We start from the raw sequence: 18,373 nt of genomic DNA, 5'->3' as shown, positions 1-18,373 counted from the left end.
CAGGAAGCTTTCCTGGCCCTGCTTCACCTGTCCCCCGGTTAGCATTGGCCCCAGCAGGATTAGAGAAAACAGGATGGGCTGGGGTAACTTGATCAAAACGACTCCAAAAGTCCCACCAGGATGCGGTGGCTCCCTGTTCTCTACCAGCTCACCTTTGCCAGCTGGGCATTTCTTGTGCCTTTCCTGCCAAGGGCCAGGGCCACTGAGTACATGGAAAGATTGTTTAGTCTCTGCTGTCACACATCCAGTAGCCCACCCATTACAGACACAGCCAGAACAGGGTTGCGCTGCTCCTGGGTCGTACTGGGACTCAGATCTCACAGATGCTTGTGTCTAATGCATTGCAAGGGCCTATAGGACCCTGGGGATTGAAGTCTGTCTCACCACACCAGACATGCATATTCAGTCCCCAGATCTTTTCTTTCTGTTGGCCAGACCCTGAAGAGGGGGGAAAATTCCCATATCACTTTTCATATAGAAGGATCCCACAGAGCTCTACAGAAACATCACTTCCCCAGGACTGACATTCACCCCAGAGATGGCTGTAACATGGCAGCTGCCACACCCAGCACAATGACAGGTTAGGGCAGAATGGGATTAACCATCTGTATCCAACTGAAACGGCTCGGGCAGATTGGTAGAGAATAATTACCCAAGATGGGCTTTGGCCATGACACTAGAGTCAATGCCCTGGCTTGTGGAAAGTGTCCTGGGAACTTTATTGCTCCCAAGTGACCAGGACTTCAGTCCACATCCCATCCAGAAGACAGGCCATTTGTGGGAGATGGGTCAGTAGTGTGGGGGGGCCTAGACAAGCCTTAGTGTAGCCTGGGATCACTGCAGCTCATGGGCTTCATGGAGACCCAGTGCTGCCTTCACCTATCAGAACACCTAGGCCAGTGGAAAATACCAGTGCTAGCCCAGCATGCAGTGCTCCTCTGGTTCCAGCTGAAGGCAGCCGTGATTCGCACTTCTGTACAGCATATGTACAACCCATGGCTAGCCTCTGGGACAAATGCCAGCGCATCCCCCTCAGATGGGCAAAGTCTGGGCTTCTCCTACTCTCCCTAGAGACAGAGCTATCTACAGGATACCCTGACAATCCTAGCCCACCGATCCTCAAGCTTCAACCAGTGCAGCAAGGAGAGATCTTTTCCCTACTTTGTCAAAGAAAGCAGGTTCTGTGGTTAGCACAAACCATACCCAGAGCGAGAGCACACAGCCTGGCCAGGAAGAGTGGGAGCTAGCGCGTAGCTATTACATGCTGCGGAAAAAATGAAAGGCTGGAAAAAGAGTGTTTTGACTCCAGGGCTGGGAAAGAACAAAATAACCATCAGCTCACAGTAAAGGCCCTGGCTCCCTCGGGAATAGGCAGCTGAAAGAGGACAGCATCAGGAAGTAAGACCAGACAGAATTCAAACTGAAATGCCTAGATTGGCATTCAGGCCCAAAATTCATAGCAGTCCCCACTGACACCCAGGGAAGCCAGGCTTCCCCCAAGCTGGGCCCTGGGTATGGAGTGGAGGAGCTGAGTTGGAAATATTATTTGTAAAAGGAGCTCACTGGACATGAGGCTGAGTGATGGCTCTGGGGTTAGAGCCAGGAGAATATATGTGGATCTGGCTGTCAGAGCGGTTGAGCTCCTGCCACTACAAGCTGTCAACGCTCAGCACATCTGACCCTCATCTCACTGTCTGGACAGTGATGCAGGGCCGTTTCCCTTCACTCCCTGATTCTCATGCACAAGCCTATAGCTACTGAGGGGTAGGACTAGCCCCTACTGTATAGAGGGCCGGTGTGTGTTTTCGCGAACAAGTTGGAGAGGGGGCACTAGCTCATTACCACCAGGGCATCTCTCCATTTGCTGCCACTTTCCCACAGCTGCAAAAGGAGTTTCCAACCTGCTAGATGAGATTTCCTGTGTGGGCTGTGCAGCCAGGACCTTTCCTGCAGGCCGTGGCACTCGGGGCAGAGAAAGGGGGTAGAGGAAAGATGTGGCACTGGGATCAGGGGTGGCAGAGGAGGAGACACAGTAATGGGGTTGGGCAGGGGGAAATGCAGCTTCCACACAGCATATTAATGGAGTGGTTTGGAGCTCTCTAGGACCTGCTCCCCTGCCTGCTCAGACATCACTCGCTAGCATGCAGCTGAGCCTGTGCCAGCCATCTGTTGGGCCAGAACCACCGCTGATGTTTACAGGAGCCCCCGTTCGGCCTAGACTCCAGCTGCCCCAAGTCAGGGTCTGAGCCCGGATGTTGGCAGGACAAGGAGCCCATTGGACCCATGAGCACTGGGAAGGGCTAGACTTAAAGTTTATGTGATCCCCCTGCTCCAATACACACATGCCACACCCCGAGCCACAGTGTGGTTTTAAGATCTGCACCTTACCTGCGCTTGGATCCTCACCCTGGCACTGGGCCAAGCACTGACCACCAGCTTCAGTGGCAGAGCGTTCATGTCCCTGTGCTCTGTTCACACCATGGCCTTGAGGTGCGGCCTAGCTGAGCTGTGGGAGAAGTTGTAGAGAACAGTCTGTACTGCGAGCTCCCTGGGGAGGTGACAGGCGCATCAAGGCAGGAGACCCCAGCGGGGAGAGCCAGGCCAGCAGGGCCCACAGCCCTAACCTCTCCCCAACCCCTGCACCTTCCCCACAAAAGCAGCTGCAGCCAGCTGCTAGCTCTTGGCTGCTGTTGGGCCAGAGGAAAAGCAGGCAGGGGGCTGGACTCTTGAAAAGGAAGAGAGGGAGGCCAGGATGGAATCATGCTTGGAGATTAACCCCTTCCCACCACAGCAGGCCACAGGATCCCAACCAAACCCACAGAGTCAGTGTGGGGTGAGGGGCAAGCATCACACTGGGCCATGCTCTGGCACCTTCCATCGATCTGGGCATGGCAGCACCAAACCCACCCAGCTCCCGTGAGGCAGGTACCCCCTTCACAAATGGGGGAACTCCAGCACTGAGAGGAAGAGTCACCACAGCAGCCTATAACAGAGCAGGATATAGAAGCCAGGAGTTCTGTCTCCCAGACTTGCTGCCCCAGCTCTAACAATTAGGTGTCTCTCCTATCCCAGAGTCAGCACTAGTACCCAGGAGTCCTGACTCTCAGACTCTCCATACACACCCTTCAGCTTTAATCACTAGACTCCTCTCCCCTCTTTAAGCCAGGAATAGAATCCAGGAGTTCTGATTCCTCTCCCACCCCACTCTAACTACAAGATAAGCCCAGGTTTCCTGCTCTCATGCTAGCCTAGCAGGCCACCTCCCCCGACCTATTACCATTGAGATGCTATAATCCTTACAGGGGATTTAACTGCTTTCCACAGGAGGGAGACACTGATCCCCTAGACCTCTCCACAAAGATTTTGTACCATCTCCCCCATCCCAGTGCCCCGGTTGGAATCCTTGTGGGAGCCACTGGCCACTCCATGGACCTGGCTATCTCCAAGGCTCTCCAAAGGGAACTCCCCAGTGCAAGGAGATAAGGAATTGGGGAGCCCCCCTCAGGGCATATTTCATGCTTCCTCCATGCCCCCCATCCCAGCCTCTCACCTCATCTCCTGGGAAGCCCCAGCACGAAGGGTGATTGCTGCCCTTCACAAGCAGACTCTGTTCTAGGAATGCTAGCAAGGGAGTGAGGGCCAGCTCAGCCGGGTGCCCCACCTCTGGCAGCAACAAGGCAGCCTTTCTTCTCTCACAGCAGCCTGCAAAACACTTCACTTGTTCCTGCCACAAAAAAAGGCGCAGGCTGCAAATGCCAAAGGGTCGGGCTCAACTACCAGAAAAGCAGCCCCAGAGCCTTCACAAACAGCACAGACCATGCTCACCCCTCACACTTCCCCATGAGGTCACTACCCCCTGCCTGCTCCTCCCCTAGCATCCATGGGGCTCAGGTCTCCCAAAGAAATCCCTACATAAAATTATTTTAAAAGTTAAGAAAAAGACCTTGGTTCTTTCCAGGAAGGGAAGAGGTGAGCGTAGGAGGGGAAGCGAGGGGGAGGACTTTACCTCAGCCTAAGGAGGATGGGAGCACAGAAGCCACCCACAAAAATGAACTTCCATCTTGCTCAGCTGGTGCCGCTCAGTCCTGACTAACAGCACCCTTGCTATTCCAGCCCTGGGCTTCCCCCCCTGCACACCCCACAGCTCTGCCAAAGTCCTTCAATTTCAACTCATAGCCCACATACTGTTCCAGCACTGGGATCCTAAATCCAACTCTGCCAAAGCCCCTCATTCAGACATGAAAATAACAAATATTTGACAACTCAGGCTGGAGCTTGCACTCAAACGTCAGCTGCTGCTGTTGGATTCTTGGTAAACTGAGCAGCCTCTGTGGCCTGGTCACAATACTGGGATGGGTCAGTGAGCTGAAGCATCAGGTGGGAGCAGTGGGGGCCAACTGGCCTTGTGGCTGAATCCCTCCTCCCCCTTTCTCTTGGGCTGGGGCTATCAGTGGCAACAGTCGGAAATGCAGTGGTAGGGCTGGGAGCCTAGTTTGGCTTCAGGAGGGTTGGGGAAGGAGGATTTTTTCTCCTGGGTGTCTCATCAAGTTTGTTTCTCTTTGAGATCCAGCTGGTCCATTCGACTCAGATGCTGCCTGCCAAAGTGCTCACCTTCCTTTCTTCTTGCGCATCACTGCATGAACCTCCAAGTGAGGTCCCTTTGAGACACCATAGTGACTGCAGCTTTGTATAACTGTAACCTACCCCCAACTAAACAGAGGGAGATGCATATCACACCTCCAGCAAGCCACACGTGGCCAAGTCATTTCCCCCTTCTGTGCAGGGGCAGCTCCAGGCACCAGCATGCCAAGCGCATGCCTGGGGTGGCAAGCCATGGGCAGCGCTCTGCTGGTTGCCATGAGGGCGGCAGGCAGGTTGCCTTCAGCAGCATGCCTGTGGAGGGTCTGCTGGTCCTGCGGCTTCGGCGGACCTCCCGCAGGCATGCCGCCGAATCCGCGGGACTGGGGACCTCCCGCAGGCAAGCAGCAGAAGGCAGCCTGCCTGCCATGCTTGGGGCAGCAAAATACCTACAGCCGCCCCTGCCTCTGTGCCTGAGTTTTCTCATGGGGATAATAGCCCTGCCCTGCCTTCAAGGGCACTATGAGCCTGGGTTAATTTATGCTTATAAAGCATCTTGCAGATGGGACCTGCTGTTATCTTACTTAAAACCAACAAAACACAAGGGGAAAGAGCACCCATCTGTGCCCCACTTAGTTGTATCTGCAGCTACAGAGGACAGGTCAGACTCAGCCTGCAAATACACCTAGAGTATGGAGGCCTGGGTGTGCCCAAGAACAGTATTTGGCCATCTGTACATCTACACACACCATATGGAAGCTGGACAATGTCTATCATCCTCTCTAATGGCTGAATGCAGGTGTGGCTGAGAGAACACATGACAGGAGTGGTCTTAGGTAACCCACAAGGAATTGCAGCACCCTATGTTATATGCCCTGAAATATAGCATCCCTGGCCTCTTTCTTCCCCCCCATCCCATTCCCTTCGATGAGTCACTTGGAAGCAGTCAGAGCTGAGTTAACGGGTACACCACACACCATCCAGGCCCTGTATTCAACTTGGCTGTACATTCACTCCACATCTGCTAATGTGTTTAAGGCACCAAAGCTGTCACCCCGTCCCAGTGAGCAACGGGCTGTTGTGCTTCCAGCCTGGGAATGTCAGAGGCGGGAGCATTGTCTTGGAGACAAACGTGGGTGGGAAGGGGACTTGCGCCAGGCAGCCCACAGTAACTAAAATGCAGCAAGGGCCCTGATTGGCAAGGGCTAATACGGGCTGGTGTCACAGTGTCGGAAACATCCCATCAGGGCCAGTTGCTGTGAATAGGCTAAGCTCAGCCTGCACCCATCTCTGCAACAAGCTGAAACAGTCCAGTGTTCAGGAAAGCTTGGAGTTGACCCAGGCTCCCCACTTCACATTTCACCCTGTTGAGAGGAGGGTGTGGGGACGGCAGTTCAGCCCCAAAACCTGGATTTGAATCCACTGTTTGGGTCTGATCTTATCTCAAAAGCCGTGCTCCCCATGGCTGGGGCTACAGAGACAGTATTTGTTCTGATCCCTTCTTAGCACAGAGCTGGCCATGTCATCACAGGTGCAAGTCCCGGTAGAGAGGCCAGCTTGTCTCAGAGGCTCCTTCCCCTCTCTCTTTTTTCCAATGGCTCCTTCTAGGCGAAAACACCCACACATCTCCATCCCAAAGATTACACACACTGGAGCCCTGGTCACATGTTGTCAAGGCGACACAACATGCCTGGCAATAACAGTAACATAAATTAGCTCCAAGATAGTTACATTGGGAGACAAAGAATTCTCTGCCCCACCCACTGATCTCAGCTCCTGGGAGGAAATGAGCTCCCCTACTGGGGTCATTAAAGTGTGCACAGCTGCCAACTCCAGCCCCAAGCACTTCCTCAACTCCTTTTGCCATTCTCCATACACAGCAGTCAACCCCTCCCGCCCCCCAGACATTCTGTTTTGCCTGCCACCACAAGGTATTGTCAGCCAGGGAGATTTGGGAGTCAAATTAGGGACCTGCTTTTTAACACTATGGAAACATAAAGGACACAAAAGCAAAGGGAGGCATCCAGAGGGGCAGAAAGAAACCACAAAATAAGCGTTGCCTCCCTCATCACTCGCTAGAGGCAGGTCTGGGAGGGTTTATTTAAATGGACTGGGATCAGATATTCAATTAAATAGGGTACCTAATACACAAAGAATCCTCAGGTAAAACAGCTAACACCTTACCACAACAGTACTTCCTGTCAATTAATGCTTAGGAACAAGACTGCAGTCTGCAAAGAATTAACTAGATATATCTCTCTTCTGCCTTTTTGCATCATGGAAGGGTTTGAGTTTGGGCAACCCAATACATCTCAGTCCCGATTCACAGCCTGCTATCCCTGACCTATAGTCCCCCATGCACATACAGCTCTGCTCCTACCCCCACATTCTGACTTGTAGCTCCCTGCTAGTATCCCAATTCAGAACCATGCCCTCACCCACAGCTCGGCAGATGACTTCAGTCCAACCCAGAGTCCCCCACGATTCCCCACACAAGCATACAGTTCTGCTGATGCACCTCAAACTGACTCATAGCTCCCTGCTATTCCAGCTCTGTCCTCCCAGCTCTGCCTATGCCCCTCAATCCAAACTGCAGCATCTCACCCCACTCCCTTTCCCAGGTAAAAGAAAACAAGGCTGAGGTTCTTGACCTGTATTTTACAACAAATCTCAAGTGGCAGATATGACACACCAGGAGGCTCAAGACAGCTCTGCCTGAACATCATTTATAAAGGCTGTTTGAATTCATTTCATGGGAACAGGACAGTGGCCAGGTCTCATAAGAGTTCTACTGCCACCCACAGACACTTTGAGGAATTCCACCAAGCAAGAGCAGCAGCTGTGCTCACTTGCACCAGCCAAAATACCAGGGCATGAGGGGGGACACTACATGAGAGTCCAATCAGAGATACTCCCAAGTGCCACTATTTTAAAACTCAACAAACAGATGAAACAAGGGAATTGAGACTATTTGCAGACCTGCCAAATGTTAGGACCCTGGTGACTCTCCCACTCTTGGCAGCATTATCACACATCTTCGGTAAAGTATCACAAAACAGGAAGAAGACATTCCCCCAGGAAATGCTCTTAGGGCTCACAGAATGTGCACTGGGCTGGAGCCCGAGACCAGAGCTTCCAGTCCTGCCTCTTTTGGTGAGGGGTGTTAATGTTACTGGCAGTTCACACCCCTAACTACTGATAAAGAAGGTGTCCGAGTCCTAAAAAGAGAAGTGCTGGAAACGCAGCACAGGGCAGCTGAAAATCAAGGCCCACTCAGCCATCTCAGCATTTTTACATGGGGATGGATAAAAATGCAAGTGGCTCTTTAAGGCCATGGCTACACTGTCACTTTACAGCGCTGCAACTTTCTCGCTCAGGGATGTGAAAAAAACATCCCCCTGAGCACTGCAAGATACAGCGCTGTAAAGCGTCAGTGTAAATAGTGTCGCAGCACTGGGAGCGCGGCTCCCAGTGCTGCAACCTAAACCCCATGAGGATGTGGAGTATGTGCAGCGCTGGGAGAGCTCTCTCCCAGCGCTGGCGCTGCGACTACACTCGCACTTCAAAGCGCTGCTGAAGTTTCGAGTGTAGCCATACCCTAAGAAGAAAATCCTCACACTCAGCACAGAGCAGCTAGGCAGCTTCCTCTGGGGCTGACCAACCATGGTGCTCTGGAACCCTCAAGCAGGAGGTGAACAGTGCAGAAAGAGCATGGCTGTCCATACAGGAAGCTCCCAGGCATGAGCATGGGAGATCAGGATTCCTACTGATTGGTGTGGGCTTACCCACCAACCATCATTCCCTGCTACAGAGGGGACAGTCAAGTTGAGACCTATCAGGACCAAACAAAAGAGAACCCCAGGATTGTGTATAGACAAGGATAAGGGACAAAATATATAATCCCCACTTCACAGGATCCCAGCCCTCATAGAATCATAGAAGATTAGGGTTGGAAGAGACCTCAGGAGATCATCTAGTCCAACCCCCTGCTCAAAGCAGGACCAACCCCAACTAAATCATCCCAGCCAGGGCTTTGTCAAGCTGAGCCTTAAATCCTCTCAGGATGGAGTTTCCACCACCTTCCTAGGTAACTCATTCCAGTGCTTCACCACCCTCCTTGTGAAAAAGCGTTTCCTAATATCCAACCTAGACCTCCCACACTGCAACTTGAGACGACTGCTCCTTGTTCTGTCATCTGCCACCACTGAAAACAGCTGAGCTCCATCCTCTTTGGAACCCCCCTTCAGGTAGTTGAAGGCTGCCATCAAATCCCCCCTCACTCTTATCTTCTGCAGACTAAACAAGCCCAGTTCTCTCAGCCTCTCCTTGTAAGTGACATGCTCCAGCCCCCTAATCATTTTCATTGCCCTCCGCTGGACTCTCTCCAATTTGTCCACATCCCTTCTGTAGTGGGGGAACCAAAACTGGACACAATACTCCAGATGTGGCCTCACCAGTGCCGAATAGAAGAGAATAATCACTTCTCTTGATCTGCTGGCAATGCTCCTACTAATGCAGCCTGTAGCAGGGTAGTCACCCAGCTCTAGCCCTGAAGGGGTTAAAGCAGCCCTGGAGAAGGCTGCAGCTGGAAAAAGCAGACACAGCTGTGGCCAGTTTAATCAGGGCCCAGCTGGCCCTGATAGAGGGCTGTGGACCAGAAGTTAGCGCACACACACACTCTAGTTTTCAGAGACAGAAGGACCTGGCTGCCTGGGAAGCTGAGGAGGGTACCTAGGGTGGAGCAGTGCTGGGGAAGGGCAGAGAGAGCTGGTGAGCTCCAGCCTAGCAAAACCTCAGGCTACAGGCCAAGTTACGGGCCCAGCAAAAGGGTATTAGGGCTGCAGAGGGGCAGTCCAGAAATAGGCAGAGGCAGCTGGTCCAACCCCACTTGGCGATGATGAGTGGTTTACAGACAGCAGTCTGCCCCAGTAAGCGGTGGCTAGATGATGACTAGCAATAGCCATTGAGGCAAGGTGGGGATAGAGGGGTGGGGAGACCCTGATGGGGGGTTACTGCTGGGGGCAGAACCTTGCTATAGAAGGGCACTGAGGTCTGGGAGGGACATGGGGGCCAGTGGCAGCTGAGACACCAGCCTGCAGAGGGTGCTCTGGGCTGAACAGCTAATTCCCAGGATGACCAGCAGGAGGTCCCGCACCAGCAAGTCATCACCTCACCACACAGCCCAATATGCCTTTAGCCTTCTTAGCAATAATGGAACACTGCGAGCTCATATCCAGCTTCTCATCCACTGTAATCCCCGGGGCCTTTTTTGCAGAACTGCCACTCAGCCAGTCGGTCCCCAGCCTGTAGAGTGCATGGGATTCTTCTATCCTAAGTGCAGGACTCTGCACTTGTCCTCATTGAACCTCATCAGATTTCTTTTGGCCCAATCCTCCAATTTGTCTAAGACACTCTGGACCCTATCCCTACCCTCCAGTGTATCCACCTCTCCCCCCAGCTTAGTGTCATCTGCTAACTTGCTGAGGGTGCAATCCATCCCCTCATCCAGATAATAAAGATCTTGAACAAAACTGGCTCCAGGACTGACCTCTAGAGCACTCCTCTTGGTACCGTCTGCCAACTAGACAGTGAGCTGTTGATCACCTCCGGTTGTTGAGCCCGACAATCTAGCCAGCTTTCTAGCCACTTTATAGTCCATTTATCCAATCTATACTTTTTTAACTTGCTGGCAAGAATACTGTGGGAGATGGTATCAAAAGCTTTGCTAAAGTCAAGATATATCACATCCACGACTTTCCCCATATCCACAGAGCCAGTTATCTCATCATAGATGGCAATCAGGTTGGTCAGGCATGACTTGCCTTTGGTGAATCCATGCTGTTTCTGACCACCCTCCTCTTCTCCAAGTGTGTTCTATGCTCAAGTCTTCTTTCGCTTGACTTGCCAAAGGCTAAATAACCACAAGGACAGAAGCAGCCTTGGGCTGGCAACAATGGCCCACACAAGAGCCCTCCTGCCACACTCACACAGAAGTGACCGTTCCCAAAGCATAGACACTAAGCCACTGTATTTTCCATTGCATGCATCCGAAGATGTGGGTTTTAGCCCAGGAGAGTTTATGCCCAAATGAATTTGTTAAGTCTCTAAGTACTCCTTGTTCTTTTTGCTGATACAGACTAACACAGCTACCACTCTTAAGCCTAGTTAGTCAGCATCATTCTCTCCATTTCATGGGCCTAGAGAAAGGCGAATCAAGTCAACACCAAAGCTGGGATTCCTGGCTCCTAACCCCTAGCAATCAGTCCATTCAGCCAAGACACCTCCCCTTGTGTGTAGCTGGACTCTGAACAGCCATTTGCACTAAACTGCCCAGGAACTCTAATCCCATCTCTCAGCGAAGTGGGGAGGCTACAGGTCTGTAAGAATTTCCCTCACTTTGGCTTCACAACCCCAGCTCCCTCCCCTTCCTGGAAAAAGCAGGCTGCATGCCAAAGACTTGCTGTTACAGATTATGGGAGAAAATATCAGAAATGTAAAGAATTCTGCCAAAGCCATTTCCCTGGGATAGCACGAGCCCTGACTCAGGTAGGGGACAGAGCTCTGTTTGTTTGCAATAGCCCTTTCACACGCTCCTGTCTAACCCAAACAGCGCTGCCTGGGGGTAGGGGCCCCTTATTAGTCCTGTCGCCCCAGCTCAGAGAAGGACTCCAGGTTTAAAGGCGCGATTTAGCCCGTTAGCTCTGCTGGGCTCTCATACGGGCCGTACAGGGTCAGCCCCGCCCGGGCAGCAGCCTCTCCCGCCAGCCTCACGCACAGCCCGGTCCCAGGTGCACGCGGCGCACTCGCCATCTGCCAACGCAGCAGTAGCTGCGCGGCCGCCCCTTCCCGCGCCCCAAAGCCTGGGCCACCCCCTGGCCCCTGCCCGGCCCCGCGGGACCTGCCCTGGGGCCCCCGCCCGGCTCGAGCGGAGCCCGGCCCTGAGCCGGGCACCCACCGCCGGCTGCCCTCGGGCAGCGTGCTCCGCACCCGCCTCGCCCGGGCCCGGCCCGCTCGGGGCGCCGCTCTCTTGGGGGTCGGAGCCAGCCCGCGGGCGGGCGGGCGGGCGGGCGGCGCGCGGAGCCGCCGGGCGCCCCTCACCTGGCAGGTCCGCGCCGCTCGCGCTCCTCTCAGAGTCACTCGGCGCGTGGCTCGGTCACCGCCCACCGCGGGCGGGGGGCTGGAGCGCAGGAGGAAACTGACCCCCCCGCCCCGCCCCGCGGGCGCGCGGAACTCCTGGCGGGCCGCGCGACGCTGAGGGAGGGGGCGCCAGGCTGGGGCAGGCAAGGGGTCGCCTTGCCCCGCCCACCCCGGCTAAAGGGGACAGTGGCGCCCCCCTCCCCGGCTGCCTGGGGACTCACCCACAGACCCTTCAAGTTGCTTTAACGTCCTCTGGAAAAAGCAAGGAACTACGCCTCGCAGCCGGCTGCCGCTGGGGAAATCGAGGCAGGGAGACGGGCGTGGACTTTCCTCAGGTCAGACTCTAGAATAGACCGCAGGGTTCCTGCCAGGGCCACCCAGCCCCCTTCCTTTCTCTGCCCCGGTTAAAAATACTCGTGGTCTACACCACCCTGGAACTGAGGGCTTCACCCAGCAATTGGGGCTGGCGCCTGCAGCGCTGGGTAGTCAGTACTGTGGCGACAACAAAGCTGTGCATTTCTAGAGCACTTCCCAGTACAGGGCCCCAAAAACATTTAATTTTTTTATTCAAGGTAATATTAAAAAAGTATATAATACATAGGTTGAGAAAAGTGTCTGTACAGCCAGGTATAGTGCTGGGATTATCCACAAATACAAAGTTTGTTTTTAAAGTCATAAGATACATATAGCACAATCAGCAATAACCCACATTTAGGTGAATAGATTTAACAATACAGTTTAGATATTAGAATCCAAAGACCCAGGTATACATCACTCATGAAAAATTGCACAGAGATTTGGTTGTGGAAAGCAAAATATATCAATGAGTGGCAGTTGTCCCTCAGTAATGGAGAATTAGGTTGGTTATCCATTTACTACACAGAGAGGGGAAGAGACTTACCATAAAGACCCAGGGAATCGATTAAGGTTCCTATCTCATCCTCACAAGTTACCAGTTCTGAGCACTTTCTGGAGTGCAGTAAGGAACATCTGTCACACAACTTAGGACATGTTCTTTCATCTTCAGGGGACAATTGTGAGGAGTGTGTAGTGGTTTGATAAGGTGTACAGTTGTAAGTACATACATAGGCTGATATGCTTATAAAGGTGTTTATCCTCTTAGAAGAGAGCCCAAGTCTGGCTCCTAGTTCACCTCCTTATACTTCTCCAGCCCCTTCCTTTTAATGATAAAAAGGCAGATGGCAAAAAGAATGTGAGGAGGTCTACTACTGCTGCTGACCTCGCTCTGAGAACAGACCTTACTTTCCTGGCAGCAAACTCCCTAGCTGAGCACTGCCATGAGGACCCTCATTCATGCAGGGCACAGGGGGCATGCAGCAGTAATTTGCCTGGCCCATGCACAGACCAAAACCGGGACAGGTTTGTGACAGTGTCTCTGAAAAGCCAGGAAGGGCTGGGAAAGGGAAAAGAGAAAATCAAAGCAATCAAGGGACAAACCCCCTTGAAATGCTCCTGGGCTGGCTTTCTCCTCGGAGTCACTGATGGGGAGCTGGGCCTTGGAGCCTTCCCAAAGCTGTGCAGAAGGAAAACTTAGCCTGACTAGACACAGGGCACTAAATCACTGCAGCCCAACAGGTCTTTAAACTCAGCAGCTATTTCAGTATCTGAAGACTGGAAGCCATGGAGTGAGCAAGACACAGCACTGTGGAGAAACAGCTCAGGACAGGAGGAACTGCCAGATACCCTAGTCAGATCCACTCTGACAAATGACATGATGAAAGCACAATGCAATGCAGCCTGTAGCCTAAGCTTCCAGTTCCCACAGTCACTGAGTAAACTGGACAATGCCACAGGTCAACATCTGCAATCTATCAAGCCTGCATTTTTAGTTATGCAACAGACTGTACAGCTGAGATATCCAAGAACCAAGGGATGAGAACAGGAAGGAAGAGAACAGGCATGTAGGCAGATCTTTCAGCCTCTCCAGAGTTTCCTTGAAGAGAGAGAAGTAGGCAGGGATACACCAGGACACACACTTGGCTTTGGAAACAGCATGAACCTGCAGCTCCAGCTAAATCAGTTCCAAATACATTTGGGCTGAACAGTATAAACTTGACCAAACTAGTAGTTATTTTCAAAACCCACCAAGGGGACATATATGTGCATGGGGGCTCATGAGGTTTTAGCTTTTCACATCTGTATCTAGACCTAGAGCCCTCAACCATGGCAGGGCTCCAGCACATTAGCACTAAACAAATGCATGGTAAATAACAATCCCTATTCCACATTGAGCTAACAATCTAGATATAATTGCTGGGTTAACAAACAAACAAACAAACAGAGGCTGAGGATGTGGTAACAAACAGACTAGCTATGGTCACAGTTCATAGAGGAATTAGGCTATATTACCCTGCTCCAGATAGCAGCAAAGCCAGCTGCTGTGGAAGAGGAGGGATAAACACAGTCAGGGACTCTCTCCAAACATTTTCCAAATTAAAAACAAATTCACTAAAAAAAATAAATAAACCCATTTATAGTTTAAATTACATCAGCTCTTGGCCACCCAAACCCCTCTCCATTATAATGAAGCACCTTGACCCGGGAGCTCAGAAAATGTTCGGAACAGGACAGCTGAAATGTCAATGTGCAGTACAAGACCTCCCACTTTGTTAAATTTGCTCATAATTTTTTGCTTCCTGGTCCAGCATGAACACAGTTCAAGGGCCCAGGTGCGTTCATGGAACTGGACAGGAAATGATTTTCAGAAATAGCAAGCTGGTGCTCTTCTTTAGAACTCTCTAAGCAGGGTCAGCGTAGGAGTTGAACTGGGCAATGTCGGCAGAGACATGTTTTGCTGAATGCTCAGCAATTAGTCAGTGGTTGTCTAGTCTTCTGTAGCCACATTCCATGACACACGAAGCTAGGGAGGTGTGTATATGAAGAACCAATGTCGTCCTAGTAATTCAATGCACAGAACTGAGGAAGGACTATGGGATAAAAATGAAAGCAGCTTTTTCTTACCAAACAGTGGTGTACACTCTACAAAGCCACTTTTGGAGGCAAAACTGTGCTGTTTCCCTGACAAAATAAAACCACCTTGATGAAAGGCATAGAGCTTTTTGTAGCAAAGTTAAAGCAACAAAAGCATCAGTGTAGATGCTGCCATTCATTATGTCGATATAACTGGCCTCCTCCAGTATTTCACAATGCCCACTGTGACCACTTTGTTCACTGTTTTGAACTCAGCTGCCCTGCATCTAGCTATGCAGGCAGGCGCCCCTCCGTTTTAAAATCTCCGGGAAGTTTTGACATTTCTCAGCATGGAGTGCTCACAGAGCTGCTGACACAGCAGCTCCTGGTAGCTGAGGAGGCTATGGGAGAACCTGGAGGGAATCACAGAACTATTAATGTGGAATAGGGGACTGATGTGGGTGGAGTGCATCCCCCTGCCTCAGGATTGGTTGCTCAGGCAGCTGCATGAACTTTCAAAGAGACACCATGCGAAAACTCTTCCTCTGCTCCAAAACAGTCTCTCACATATATACTCTACCCACCCAAAATCTCTCTCACTTCCTCACAGTTTCTTCCCTCCCGCCACACACACCCTCTTCCCCTTTCTCCACCCTCCTTTAGTTGAAAAGCAGCTGGCAATCTCATAGGATGCCCATGGAATGATAGGATTGAGAAACCTACATCACAGGATGCTGTACCTGCCCCATGAAGCACTGCAAACCCTTCCCAAAGTACCCTATGCCCAGTTGGATAACTACCCACAGTGCACTGCTCTGTGTCAATGTAAGAGCTGCTAGTGTCGATGCACTCTGCTGGAGCATAATGTAGACATGCAACAGTAGTTTAATTAAAATGGCATAACTTATGTTGACAAAACTTAAGGGTTTGTCTACACGAGAGACACTTATTTTGGTATAAGTGTCTTCACACCAGAAGTGGCAACAATACTGTAGTAATTTTAATTCACACCGTAGTTTATATGGGAAAGTTTTTTTTCCTGTACAGAGTGCCTGAGTTAACAGTAGGATTGAGATTGTGAGGGTACCGAAGCAACACTACGGCAGTCTACAGGCTAGAAGTTTGATTTACATCAGCTGAAGTTTTCCCACATCAGGATGTGAATAGCTGCCAGTAACTTCAGGGAAAATTACTGTACACTGCATCTGAAGAATAGGGCTGCAAGGCAGCAACCGTACTGCTGACAGTAAAGAGCCATCCCTAGCCATGCAGAGACATCAGCTGGCATATGCTACCATACCACGGAACAGCTAAAGGAGAAAAGAAGGCTAGAAGTGACTCACAAATTATTAAAATGGAGGTTGTACTGTTTTTTTACGGTGTTCTCTTTCATGATTTATTACCTTGGCAAAAAACAGGAATGTGAAGTCTGCTGGGGGTCTCAGAAATGGGTACTCGGAGCATTCACATCTGAACTGAAGGGACGGAGTTGTGTAACTTAGAGACATCTTTTCTCCGAAGTGCAGATAAAGAAGCATCAACAAAATACAAAGTGATTATAGTGATTTAAAATCACTTCCCCTCAATCGCTGCAGCTCTCAGTGTGGTCTCTGTCACAATTTCACTCATTCTCTAGTCACCACAGAATCTCCCTAGACAAGATCTGAAGCACTAATATAAAAGAACAAGCAGAAAACACTCACAAAAACCTTTCACCGACAAGCAGGAAAAAAAGAACAAGCCTGATTCTTTCCATCTCCCCAAGTTCTTTTTAAAAAGCAGCACTGGGAGGTTCCATTCCAAAGCTCTTCAAAGTAAACTGGGATAATGCTTCTCTGTGGTAGAGGAGCATGGTGAAATGTAATTAATTACTGTTAGTGAAGAAGAGCTTTGAGATGGGAATGGAAGGGGCTAAGAGAGCACCACCACATTCTCTGGGCAAGAGCTCTGCGCAGGACTAGCGTACAGACCTACAGTAGGGCTGGGATCTCGCAATAGTGGGAGGGGGATTAAAAAACAATCCTGCGCAGGGCTCCACTAGGGGTAACTTAATCTTTTATCAGTTTGTTCTTTAACACACACTTTCAAAATTCTCATTAACTCTCCACCTCCCCATTCCAGACTTCTCTGCCATATTACCCACTCTTCACATAATACACCAGTGGAGGGGGAAGGAGGAAGAGGAGACAGTAGCCTTCACCCTTGGACTATTTTACTTATCTTCCCTTTAAGGAATCTAGATAACATACAGACACCTGTAGCAGATTCCAGCAAGGGAAGTGCTCTCCCCCAGCCTCCGCCACCCCCCGCCCCCAACCTGCAGCCATTGGTCATGGTCTGCCTTTGTTACTGGAGTCTACGGAGATGGTGTGTTTTAAAAATATTCAGCTACAGGTTTTTAGGACAGAGGGGCCAAGCCTTAGCTGAAGGCAACGTAACTGTAGCTAGAGCTGTTAGGTACCTGCTAGAGGGTCTCCATATCCGCTTAACCCAACATTAAAATTCCTGAGTCCTCTTATTTTATTTCAGTCATACTGTAAATGTATTCACTAACAAACAAACACTCTCCCAGCCCCCTTTCCAGGTTTAGTACTTCTTGATTGGAATAAGAGGCTCAAGACCTACACACAGTAATTGCCATGGCCTCTCTCAAGTCATCCAGGTCATACCTACATAGTAGCACTAGCAGACACTGCTGGATGTGATTCTGCACATAACATATGGCAAGAAACAGTCTGGAAAGTGTTTGTTACAGGGAAGTGGTCATCCAATTCCGCTCAGCAAAATGCAACCTGGAAAGGTTTAATGAGAGCGAAAATCCTTCATGAAGTTTCAGTCATTTTTAATGGTTTTTTTTTGTTTTTTTTAAAGGAACTAAGAAAGAATTCTTGCCCATGAGCTGTCCCAATCCTGATTATTCCAATGAACTCCATGGAGCTGTGGTCACTATTTCTGATATTCTTGGCTCCCCCTGCTTCCCAAAGTGTGTTGTGAAGAAATCAAAACTGCGCCATTCCAGCATCCGAGTAGGCCAAAGGCTTGGTTGATTGCTTTTTATAATACTCTTTATTTGATTAAAGAATCTGTATTCTTTGTGTACACTGGAATGTGTTCTATTCCCTAAGTCATTATTATACAGGATTACAAAACTTTTTTTTTAAATATTACCCCCAAAGTAATTTAAGAAAAATGCTCCTTTGATGTTTGAAACTAAACATGACTCCATTTTAAAAATAATACAGACAAGCAACTCTTGAACACAACTGAATTAAGATTCATAGTCTACTTAACTACAGGACAGGATTTGCTTCCACTCCCTCAGAACACATCACCCTCACATGGAAAGAATTGGAGTTACACTTCCTCATTGATGCATTTCAGGGAACAGGGGAGAGACAGCTAACTTCTTTGGCAGATGACCCTACAATCATTGGTGTGCACTTAGTCTCAAACAGGTGTTCTCCCGCTGGAGCACAGTGCACAAGTTTCTAGGACTTCCATGAGCAAAAAAACTTAATTTCCTGTCACCCACAAACCAGCAAAATAGTTATGTTTGGACAGAACCATGAGGCCTTGCTACAATGGTTGTTAGCAAGGTTCCTTGTTGAAGTTGTGCGATCAGCCAGGCACAGCTCAGATGCAGTCAGGCTGAGACCACCACCCAATGTCATAAAAAATGGTTCTAAAGAAAGTAAGTGAGAAGTGTTTTAAGTGAGGACGGGTTAGG

General features: G+C 50.4%; 1 protein-coding gene across 8 annotated transcripts in view; it reads right to left on the bottom strand.

Annotated features, from left to right (window-relative positions):
* The window catches only part of PHLDB1 (pleckstrin homology like domain family B member 1), a 109,512-nt gene extending 105,896 nt beyond the window's left edge, over positions 1 to 3,616 (bottom strand). For all 8 annotated transcript variants that reach the window (XM_030538286.1, XM_030538287.1, XM_030538290.1 and 5 more), the window contains exons 1-2: positions 3,551 to 3,616; positions 2,389 to 2,506 (exon numbers count right to left, since the gene is read on the bottom strand). In XM_030538286.1, the coding sequence (XP_030394146.1) occupies positions 2,389 to 2,457 (69 nt within the window). In that variant the 5' untranslated portion in view covers positions 2,458 to 2,506; positions 3,551 to 3,616. The remainder of the gene's footprint in view (positions 1 to 2,388; positions 2,507 to 3,550) is intronic.
* Positions 3,617 to 18,373: the final 14,757 nt, after the last annotated feature.

The sequence above is a fragment of the Gopherus evgoodei genome, chromosome 19 (genome assembly GCF_007399415.2).
Source record: "Gopherus evgoodei ecotype Sinaloan lineage chromosome 19, rGopEvg1_v1.p, whole genome shotgun sequence".
Taxonomy (NCBI): domain Eukaryota; kingdom Metazoa; phylum Chordata; order Testudines; family Testudinidae; genus Gopherus; species Gopherus evgoodei.
The sequence above is the reverse complement of the archived record's forward strand: the minus strand, read 5'-3'. Positions and strand labels throughout refer to the sequence as shown.